We start from the raw sequence: 11,896 nt of genomic DNA on the forward strand, positions 1-11,896 counted from the left end.
CCAGCGAAGTGATTTTGGAGTAAACTGGATTTTATTTAAATCTGCATTCACCCGAACCGGAATTTCAATATTAAAATAAACTCCCCTTTAGAGCGCGAGTTTTCCGAATTCGGTCTGGATTTACTCAGGGTTCACTCCGAAAATTTTTACAGTGTAAGATAATGCCTTTAATTAATTACTCATTTGATAAATTTATTAAAAATAAATTATTTTTGTCTATTGAGTTCAGAAAATCGTTTTAAACGAATGAGTAATAAAATTTATTGAGGTAAAAAGTATTTTGTTAAATTTTTTGTGAAAAAAAACTGTGACTAATTGCTGGAGAAAAACAGTAGTAAGTTGACGATATGACGATGACGATTGCGGTAGCTGTTAAAGTCATACCATCTCGCCGGAGGCTAAAGAAAGGAGAGAAAAAATGTAAAGAGCCAGAAGATAAGGGGAAGTACAGGAAACCCAGAACTCACTTTATATTATATATATATTTATATTTATATTTCATATCTATATAGATATATATCATCACTGCACCAGAGACGTATGCACATCGTTTTGAAAACGGGGGAAAAATAAAGGAAAGGTAGAAACCGAAGCAAAGGGTCGAGTGTAACGAAGCTCCGACTTTTTAATTGGAATATATTCAGATACCGGAACGCCTTTTCATCGGAGACTTGATGCTGTGAATGCTGCCTGAATATCCGTACCATCCCTCCACTCTTATATAATATCTGTATATCGCGGGTTTTTTAAATTTAACCAGAGTCTGACTATTACTGATACCACTACTTCTTTTTACGAGTCTTTTTTTCTTCTTCTTCTTCACCGATTCTTTATACTCTCTCATATTATACATACTGTATATACATAATGTAATACTTATTATAATATATAATAGTTGGTTTCACATTTAAATGCATGAAATAAAAGATCTGAAATTTTAAAAAATGTAAAATAATCTCTTTGTTTCAATTATTACAGATAGATTTTATAGTCATTAATTTTTAAAAATAATAATAATCTTAAGTACATGAAATATATATATGTATATTTTTTTTTTAAACCGGGTAGAGTATTTTTAGGTCAATACAAATATTTACATAAAATAATTTTACCTACATATTAATATGTTAATTATTTTAAAATTGCTTGACGTAAGCTCTTAAAAAAATGACTGCCAAAGTAATTTAAAATTATAATTAATTAGTTTTTAAATAATAGACATAAACTTTTATTCAGAGCTGAAGACTTACGTCATATAATTATTTTTAATTGACATTTTATTTTTTAATTTATGTAACAATATACATATAATTTATTTTGAGACTTTGTCATGTAAATATTTATATTGATCAAATATTATTTGTAGTTAATAAATTTTCATACATATATATATTTTTATTATTGACTATTAATGAATTCGAGTATCGATTGGAAAATAAAAGTCAATGAGCGATTAATAATAGTATTCCAAATGTAACTTTTTTTTTAATTGATAAAAAGTTGCCATAAATATTTATTTATAAATTATATATGAGTGTGAATGTAACTGACTTCTATAGAAGTTTTGAGGCTGTTTTTTGAATTATCAATAAGGCACCAAAATGTTGACAAAACGATCAGTAATTTATGTTACTGGAAAAATATCTGGTTAAAAGACTTGACACACGTGATGACAAAAAGTAAATTACAAATAATTTTCAAATTGTCATCTAAAAGATTTTTCAATTGAAATAAATTTTTTTTGGCGGGAAAAAGAAGACAAATTTCCATTGACTCCGGGGACCAACATCTATGTCTTATTTATATAAAAAAACGTCTTTGAGGCAACAAAAAAATTTGTCACCCTTTCAAAAGACATCTATGACATCTTAAAGTTGTCTCTGTGCTACTTGGGTACTTATATTTTATTCAATTATTCAAAAATTCAAAAAAATTGCCAACTGTCAGCTACATTCACACTCATATATTATTGATACATAAATAACTTTTTAAAAACAGAATGTTAGAACGTGATGCTGAAAGTAGCAGACAATTATAAATTTTCGGATTTTTTTTCAACAAATCAATTACTAAAAAATATTCACATGTAGAAAATTTAAAAAATTACAGGCGCAATTTTTTTTTGCAATTTACCATTTTGAAAAAAAAAGTAAAATTATTAGACGTCTGCTTCCAGTATCATATTTTTGAATGAGTGCAAATGTAGCAGACATACGACAATTTTTTAATTAAATATATAAAAATTAAATAATTAAAACAATAAAATTAAAAAAAATGCACTTACTGAATTTTGAATTTTCTAAACATGCATTCCCTGGTGGAAATTTTTCGGACTTTTCTCAGAAAAAGTCTTTAGAACTCTAAAAAAATCTTTAGAACTTTAGAACTGAGTTTTTCAGAGAAAATTCCGAAAAATTTCCACCAGGGTTTTTTTTATTTTTATTTAATAAACATTTTAATTTATTATTTCAAAGTTTTAAAATGTCCGCTACCTTTAATATCATATTTTTCAACTACTTCCTAAATATTTGAAATCCCTAAAAATATTTCCCGAGATATTTTTACAGACTATTTAAATATAACAAAAAATATCAACAGTAACGAAAATATTTGATTTAGCAGTAGCAGATTAATTAAATTTTATTGATTGGCAGCGTAGATGTCAGCACAGTCTCCAAAAAAAGAAAATATTAGAGTAGTTTAAGCGACATCGTCTAGGTGGCGAAATTTTCTGATACTTATTTCCGGAGTGTTTGTCAAAATTCGTTTATTTTATATTATCGTTAGCTAATTTTTTGTTTACTGATATAATAATGACCGATGTAGATAGTTTACGAGAAGCTATTGAACAATACGAGGCTCAGGTACGTATTTATTACTCAATAATAACAACCGAACTCCAATACCAATCAATAAATACAGTGTATCGAAGATGGTTTTTTTTGGTTAATATTGTCCTTTTTTTAAACTTTTTATTATTATTCCTGATGCACTCAATCAATGAATCGCTGGATAGCTGTCTCAAGTTCAATTGGCACTGACTACAGCAACTGAAGGACACGACAAGGATAATTTACTTAGTCTTCAATCGGATATCCAAGAGCTTATTGCATTGACTAAAGAAAGTTTACGAAGTGCTGAAGGAAAGGACACTAGTGATAATGAAGATGACGGTTTGTCTGACAGTCAAGATGAAGAAGATGATCCTATGGCCAAAGAATACGCTATGTTTAAGGTGATTATTTTTAATTAGTTAATTAATTAGTTAGTAAGTTGGAATTGACATTTAATTGACTTTTTTGTTGACAGGCTGAATTAGAGGAAGAAGAGACAAAAACTAAAGACGAGAATGAGCAACAGGAGTCATCATCAAATAGCAATTCAATAGAAGTCAGTAAAAAAATATCTGGTAATGCTTAAAAAGAGAGAAGATAACTATTATTTATACGATGCAAGTTAATATTGTAGGATGAGCTTAAGACATTAGAAGGTATGAAATGTCGGGCTCCACATGGTAGCAGCTGGGGTGGCACTGGTTATCACAATGCCATGGTTTCTTCTATCCTTAGACATAATCAAGATAATATTACCAGTATTAATGATATTATGGTAAAATCAATCACTAAAATAACTTTTTTTTTATATATATTTTATAACAGGTTAATTAATTTAGTGTAGATTCTAATGAGTGTGAATGTAGCAGACATCAGACAAATTTAAAATTATTTATTTATTTATTAACGCCACTCGGCAATTATACAAAAATTCACACAAATGTGTGTCTGTAGAACATAAGTATATAATATAATATCATCAAGTATAATCTCATAAACTAACTAATGCATTGCACAGATTTCCATCATAATCTATACAAAATCTAATATATAAATTATAGCAAAAAAATAACTAACAGAAATATACCAGTAAAGGAATCTATTATTTAAATAACAACATTAAATTAAATTAGATTAGAAATTCAGCAGAAGAAATGGTAAATATTATAACTATAAATTGAAACAAGGTTCATTTACAATACCATTATTATAAATAAATAGAGTAAATAATTTTTTTTTAAATGTTTCTAAAAATGCACTTATTAATTTCAAAATTTTTTGGCAGTGTTACAATTCTACTCACAACATCTCTACTCAAGGAAAAAGAACTTTACTCAGCCTCAACTCTACTCACAGTTTTTTTACTCAGGTTTAATTCTACTCAGTTATATCTTTACGAACTTTACTCAACTTCAAGTAGACTCAGTGACAACTTTACTCAGCTACAACTCTACTTACTATTTTATCGATAGGCTTAAATATGTGAGTAGAGATAAAGCTGAGTAAAACAAACTGTGAGTAGAGTTGAGGCTGAGTAAAGTTGTAAGTGAGTAGAGTTGTAGTTACTTCCCTTGAGTAGAGATATTGTAAGTAGAATTGTAACACTGCCAATTTTTTAAATGCGCATTTTTTTAAATTTTTATTTTATTAATTATTTACTCTATTTATTTATAATTTTAAATTTGTCTGATGTCTGCTACATTCATGGCCCTGAAGTTAGCAGACAATTAACAATTTTCGGAATTTTTTTTTCAACAAATCAGTATAAAAAAAAAAATATGTATGTGTAGGAAATTAAAAAAACTACAGGTGCAATTTGTTAATTAATTTTTTTTTTGCTATGTATCATTTAAAAAAAATTCAAAAGTTATTGGTCAGCAAACCTCAGTATCATGCTACAGTCACACTCATAGATTTTATTGGAAAATAATGAAAAGCTAATTTGAACAAATATAAATAATTACATCAACAGCAAAACAAAAAATTTCAAATACAGAATGCATAAGGAAATGCTCTAGCTCTAGCCAAGCGTTGGCACTAGCGAAAGCTAGAGCTAGAGCATTTCTGAATGCACCCTGTATTTAAACTTTTAGTTGCGACGTTTATTGGATTATTTATTTTTTACAAAAGATTTGTATTAAAAATTTTTGTAAATTTTCGATACTGATCTGATGGTAGTGAATTTTATATATTTTATTTTTGAAAAATTAATCGGGTTGGCTTATTATTATTTTATAGAAAAATTTAAACAATTAATTAATTAACTGATAAATTTTGATATGATTATAATTAATAAGTATATTGATATTTTTAGGTAAAAGTATTATTCATTAACCCAATCCATAAAGAAATGTTACCGTGTTCATATTTCCTCAATGGATCATGTAAATTTTCTGATGATAAATGTCATTACTCACATGGAGAAATAGTCCCGTTTTCTAGTTTACAGGAATACAGGTACCAGTATTATGTAAATTATATTTATGTATATATATATATCAGACTGGGCCAAATAAAATCGACTTTTTTTTCGGACCCATACGAAAATTACGTAGAATGTAACATAAAAAAAATACAGTCTAATATATATATTAGTGACGAGATTGCGCTGGTACGCAGTGATAAATTTTGTTGTTATTTTTTTTAGAGAACCTGATTACTCAACAATAAAAATGGGTAGCCGTGTATTAGCTAAAGAAAAAAATGGAATATGGCACAGATCTGTTGTAATAAAAGCACCCGAAAAAGAAGGCGATTATTATCGAGTTAAATTTGAATCTAGTGGTAACATTATAGAGTTAGATATCCATGACCTTTTACCACTTCATGACGACGAAATATTAGTAATGTCTGACACATCAGACAGCAATGATTCTGACGTAGATTATGATAACTATCAAAATATTGAAAAAAATAAAAATAAAGAGGAATTAATAAATAAATCACTGTTTCAATTGAATTCAATGGAGCCGCTGGGCAAGTGGGAGCAACATACACGTGGAATGGGAAGCAAATTAATGGCACAAATGGGCTATGTATTAGGCACTGGACTGGGTAAAAAGTCTGATGGCAGAATAGTACCAGTTGAAGCAACCGTTTTGCCTGCTGGCAAATCCCTAGATCACTGTATGGAACTCCGCGAAAATGCTGGGGGCGACAAGAATTTATTTAGCGTTCAAAAGAGGATGAAAATTCAGACACGTAAGCTGGAAAAACAGCAGGAGAAGCAGTATCAGAGAGAAAAAACCCGTGATAGAAATGTTTTTGATTTTATTAACAATACCCTTGGTGATATACGTAAGTACTATTGTATTTTGTTTCATCACTTGCATTAAAACTACTCTGATAGCCACCTTGACCGCAAGTTAACTTCAAGCTACGGCCGTATTCTGAAGCCAACTTAAAGGAAAGTGTTGAAGAGCAAACAGTTGACAGTAAATTGTCTGTAACTTGAATTCAATTTGACAAGTGTTACTGTCAGACAATGACGTTAAGTTGATTGATAGTTTCACTTGAAATTGACGCAAGTTTTTCTGTCAAATTACATTCAGATGGCAGTTGATTTGCATCAACTTGTACGCAAGTATTATCCAGCCGAGGCTTACCAGAAACTTGTCGTTTAGCCGAAAATGTTTCATTGCTGAACTTGCTGAGCAATCCCTGATAGCCAAGTTGGCGACAATCTACTGCCGCAACCTGTCGCCAAGTTGGCACTTCCATAAGTTGACGGCAACTTTCCGAGAAGCTTGTTGACAACTTTCAGCTCGTGTCATTGTTGACTACAAGTTGTCTACAAGTTGCTCAGAAACTTGACGACAGATTGCAACAGTAGATTGTCGCAAAGTTTCTGAGCAACTCGTAGACAACTTGTAGTCAAGTTGGTCGCAACTCATGTACACCAACTTTTTGATCAGAAACTCTGGCTATCAGGGTATAAAGTGTGGCTATCAGAGTACTTCATTTTGATCTGAAATCCTTTTATTTCATCCCTCGTCACACAATATACTATTTCTTAATAATATTTACGTTTTTTTCTTCAACAGCAAAAGATAATAGTAAACCTAGCAGTTCAAATAGCAGAAAAAGTTTAAAAACAGAAACGACTCGTGATCTCAACCTCGCAAGTTTCCGTATCGACGAAGATATAAAGAAACTCGAGCATGAATCATCCAAACTTATGAATTCCCTGGGAAAGTATTCCAAAGGAAGCATTCCGTATAATAATCTTGTTATACAGTATAACGATAAACAGAATCAACTTACGCATTTACGTTTTAAACTTAAAAACATAACAGCCGAACAGAAAGATAGAAAAGATAAACTAATTATATTTTGATGTGTAAAAGTTACTGTAATTGTATTTACTGATTGTCAACCTTGATAATGCATTCACCCTGTATATATATTGCTTACGTGCACTTATTAATAATAAATAATAATTAAAAATATATATATTGCAACTCTTATAACCGTACTTTCATATATATTTATATATTTACCTCCAATAAAAGTAGTCTGTGTGTTGTGTTCATGTCATTCATGTCAGTCATAGTTCGTAGATTTAAATTTGAAAACTCGCGATGGAAGCGGTCATAAAGTATGATTATTTTTCTTGGTATTTTTTAAATAATTAACGCAAGTTAATGTTGATAATTATTTTAAATTAATTAATTATTATATATTTTAAATTTTAGATTAGAAAAATGTGAAGTTTGCGATGATAATAAAGCAAAATACACATGTCCAAAATGTGAGGTTAGAACCTGTTGTCTCACATGTGTAGACATACATAAAAAAGAATTAAATTGTGATGGTATTCGTGATAAAACTAAATTTGTTCCTCTAAATAAATTTACTGACCTCGATTTACAAAGCGGTAATTATTTGAATATTTTTTTGAAGTGTCAATAATTTTTTTTCTTTTTTTAAATTAATTACGACTTTATTACTGTAGACTATAGACTACTAGAGGAACTTGGAAGATCTGTTGATCAGCTGCAGAGAGATGATTCCAAGAAATTTAGTTCTGCAAATAATTTACCTGTGGTAATTAATTTTGAAAATAATAAGAATGACATTTTTGTCTGTTAGTTAATAATTTTAATTGTTTGTAATTTTTAGCGGTTATTTAAACTGAAACAAGCGGCCGTTCAAAGTGGAGTTAAATTTGAATTTTTGCCACACAGTTTTAGTAGACATAAAGAAAATACTTCGTATTATAATTGGAAATCAAAAGAATTGTTTTGGAAAATAGACTGGATTTTTCCGCAAGCTGAAAATATTAAATGGAGCACAAAAAAGTAAATTTTTAAAGAAACTGAAGTTAGCAGACGTCTAATAATTTAAAAATTTTTTTTGAGCTGATGAATTAAAAAAAAAAAAATATTTTAAAAAATTGCACTTGTAGTTTTTTTAATTTTCTACATGTGCATATTTTTTTTTTTTTTTTAATTAATTTGTTAAAAAAAATCCGAAAATTTTTAATTGGTTACTATGATACTGAAATTAGCCAGTCTATTAATTTTTGGATTTATTTTCAAAATGATAAATCATTAAAAAAATTGCACTTGTAGTTTTTTACATTTTCTACATGTGCATATTTTTAGTTTTTTTTTTCTTGCAATTTATTCGTTGAAAAAAAAAAATCAGAAAATTTTTTATTGTCTACTAACTTCAGGATCATAATTTTTGTTTAATTACTTAGTGAGTAATTATTTAAATGCTAACATTTTTTTCAGAGCATTAGATACCACAAGACTTTCAGAACTGATTGAAAATGTCCTAGATCCCCTGAACACGCCGGCAGACACCGAAGATTGTGATGAAAGTGCAACTAGACAAATACTCAGTGATAAATTACAATTTTATCGAGCAGCAGGATTGTCTGGTGTAGAAATTTTATTGAAAGCTGAGAAAATAAAAAAATCGAACTCGCGGTTTTATAAATTAGATCTGACGTCTAGTCTTAGAGATAATTTGTCAAATAAAACAATCATTGAGTTCCCAACTCTGTATGTTATTTTTAAAGACCATGTTGACATGTACGAAATAGTTGACTCAGGTTTGTAATATTAATTTTCGGACTTTAGTTCTCGTTAATTAACAATTAATAAATTTTTTAAATTATTACTTCTTTTGCAGATGATGAAGACGAGAAAGAATTGACAGAAAAGCCACAAAGTCGCGGTAATAAACACAAAAAACGTCAACAAGATAACAAAAACAATAAACGCCCCAAAAATTATTTATTTTATCACGACTCGTCAGATTCGGAAGCAGACAATGGTAATAAAGAGGGACATTTTGGTTTATCAAATATTCCAAATTACGATGAATTTGTAAGAATGTAATAAAAAGTGTAAATAATTTTTTTTTTTATAATAATTATAATTTATATTTATTAAATATTATGTCATTATGACGTTTAAAACTTCAATACAAATTTATATGACCGAAAAAATATACATTTTTTATCTAACACGTGGAAACTTTACTTAAAACAAACTTTATTAATTATCAGTCATTAAAATCGATCGACTGGTTCAGTGTGAAAAAAAATTGTCTAGTTAAATAATCCAACCCTGAATTATGTATAAATAATTTTTAATCTTAACAATTAAATACTTTTACCCACATACAAATATATTATTCACACTAAAAGGTATAGATTAATAATTTAACAATTGACGTTAAAAAATTTATGTTAACATCAATTTTTAAAAAAAATAATAAATATTTAGTTATCATTATTGTAGTTGTTGGTGTTAATATTTCTAGTGTTAAATTACAAAATGAAAAAGTATAATATAAATACGAGGAATGCAACTAATCCAGCGACAGCTTTGACGTACATTGACTTGCTGTTTAAATGTGTCGCATTTTTTTTGTACTTTTGTGACAACATTGAGAGATTTTGAGTTTTAGAATCCAATTCTGTAAACAAATAAAGATTACTTTAATGATTATTTGATAACGATCAATAATATCATAAATATGTGACCCTGAAGTTAGAACGGCTGCCCAATTTCAAAACCCAGTAAGAGACAAATTTTTCAAAATCGATTTTTTAGCATTTTTAGTTCCAGTGTTTTTTGGATTTGATTCACTACATATTTCAAAAATTTTATTTTTCTGTTACTGTGTTTTGAAATTAGGCAGCCGAGAAGACCATCAACAATTTTCGGATTTTTTGTTTTAACATTAATTACAAAAGACTAAAAATATGCATATATAGAAAATTAAAAAAGTTAGAGGCGTAATTTTTTGAAGTATTTTTATTTTTACAATCTATCGTTTCTAAAAAAAATCCAAAAATTATTAGACGTCGGTTAACTTGAGTATCAGGGAGTATGAATGTAGCAGATATGTGACAATTTATAAAATTTAAATAAATAAATTAATTTAAAAAATGCGCGCCCTTATTTTTCAAATATTCAAATACGTATTTCTAAATTTTTATTTTACTGACATTTAATTTATTTATTTAAAAATAAAAAAATTCAAATTGTCTGCTACATTTTTACTCATGAGTGTCATCATAAATATACAGTTTAAAGTATAAAGTTCAAACCTGATAGAACAGTTCCTCTTTGCAAAACATCATCAATATTTTGTACCATAATTCTCTGTACATCTTGAAGCTGACTATTAAGTGTGTTCATATTTCTCCTAGATCTTCCATCAGAGAATGATTTCTTAGCTTTCTGTATGTATGTGTCAAATTCAATAAACGTATAAGGTCTAGTGACAGTATTAACCCGTTTTCCATACTGTGCATAAAATTCCTGTGCAATGTCTTCTAAATAACTGTAAGCCAAACGTTTGCTCCAATTTCTTTCACAGAGTACCAAATAACAGACGTCATTCTCAATTAAATAACTAAAAATAATAAAACCATAAAATAATTTAGCGCCTCAGATACTTGATACGTAAATTTAAAGTGTAAAAATATTTTTGAAACCTACTGGAAGAGATAGGGACCAGTTTCAATGGTACATCTAGCTGGAGATTGTGGTCCTAATTTTTTGAACAACATTTTAGCTTGATTCTGATACTCCAGTATACTTTTCCCGCTCTGTATAAATAAATATCACAATTAATTTAATTACGTCTGATAATAATTAACTTTGAGTAAATTTATAAAGTAAATAATAACCTGTTCGTCCTCTTGCATTGTTGCTGCCAGAGGCAGCCCATCTGCTATCCTCGCAATCATCGTAAGTAACACCATTGTAAATAATTTTTATTTTAATTTACTTTCGGTTTATTTAAAATATATATCAACACTAGTTTCAAATAAATTATCAACTAATAGCTGTCTTATGTTTAATGCTGGTTTGTAGAAATATAAACACTCATTTAATTTTGTTTAAGTAGAGTGTAGAGTTGTAGGTACCATCAACTGATTCGCGCTATCACCATTCACTGCCAACCACGTCAGTCGATTCAAGTCCACCATTTATGTTATTCCTTCCAACTTCCAACTCATCATGTCATAGCTCACATTTACTCATATTGTATTGTCTGTATACATATATATGTTTACATTCCCCACTTAAGTTAATTATTTTTATTTTTCATTAAATAATTGTGTAGTCATCGAGTAAATATAAAAATTTGATAAATTATTTGAGTGAATGTAGCAGACATGAGAGAAATAAATTTTAAGGAAATTAAAATAATGAAACTTAAAAAAAGCGCGCGCTGATTTTTCATTGATTTAAATATGAATTTTTTAATTTTTATTCTGCTGACGTTTTATTGTTTATTCAAAAATTCCTACCTGTCAGTGACATTCATACGTTAAATTATTTTGAAATTTTGAAATTTTTTTTTATAAATATAAAATATAATTTTTTAAAAAATATTTTGTGATACTGAAGTTAACCGACGTCGATTTTTTTTAAAACGATAAATTAAAAAAAAAAACTAAAAATATGCACATGTCAAAAATTTAAAAAACTACAAGTGCAATTTTGAAAATTTTTTTTTTTTTAATTTATCGTTTTAAAAAAAATTGAAAAATTATTAGATGGCTAACGTCAGTATCATAAAATATTTAA

At 28.2% G+C, this 11,896-nt stretch overlaps 3 protein-coding genes across 3 annotated transcripts; 2 read left to right on the top strand and 1 right to left on the bottom strand.

The window, feature by feature from the left end:
- The first annotated feature begins 2,703 nt into the window (after nt 1-2,703).
- Nucleotides 2,704-7,282, top strand: LOC130667893 (zinc finger CCCH-type with G patch domain-containing protein). Its single transcript, XM_057469810.1, has 7 exons — nt 2,704-2,864; nt 3,017-3,235; nt 3,310-3,390; nt 3,469-3,609; nt 5,149-5,291; nt 5,482-6,131; nt 6,878-7,282. Exons 1-7 carry the CDS (start codon nt 2,814-2,816, stop codon nt 7,168-7,170), a joined length of 1,578 nt encoding a protein of 525 aa, XP_057325793.1. The 5' UTR covers nt 2,704-2,813; the 3' UTR covers nt 7,171-7,282.
- Nucleotides 7,283-7,291: 9 nt separating this feature from the next.
- Nucleotides 7,292-9,770, top strand: LOC130667894 (box C/D snoRNA protein 1). Its single transcript, XM_057469811.1, has 6 exons — nt 7,292-7,431; nt 7,529-7,710; nt 7,789-7,880; nt 7,956-8,134; nt 8,573-8,895; nt 8,976-9,770. The coding sequence occupies exons 1-6, from the start codon at nt 7,415-7,417 to the stop codon at nt 9,182-9,184; spliced, it is 1,002 nt and encodes a 333-aa protein (XP_057325794.1). The 5' UTR covers nt 7,292-7,414; the 3' UTR covers nt 9,185-9,770.
- On the bottom strand, nt 9,452-11,334 carry LOC130667895 (vesicle-trafficking protein SEC22b-B). Its single transcript, XM_057469812.1, has 4 exons — nt 10,990-11,334; nt 10,799-10,908; nt 10,405-10,712; nt 9,452-9,767 (listed from the first exon to the last, which is right to left on the bottom strand). The coding sequence occupies exons 1-4, from the start codon at nt 11,062-11,064 to the stop codon at nt 9,619-9,621; spliced, it is 642 nt and encodes a 213-aa protein (XP_057325795.1). The 5' UTR covers nt 11,065-11,334; the 3' UTR covers nt 9,452-9,618.
- Between the last annotated feature and the right edge of the window lie 562 nt (nt 11,335-11,896).

The sequence above is a fragment of the Microplitis mediator genome, chromosome 5 (genome assembly GCF_029852145.1).
Source record: "Microplitis mediator isolate UGA2020A chromosome 5, iyMicMedi2.1, whole genome shotgun sequence".
In the NCBI taxonomy this organism is placed as follows: Eukaryota; Metazoa; Arthropoda; class Insecta; order Hymenoptera; family Braconidae; genus Microplitis; species Microplitis mediator.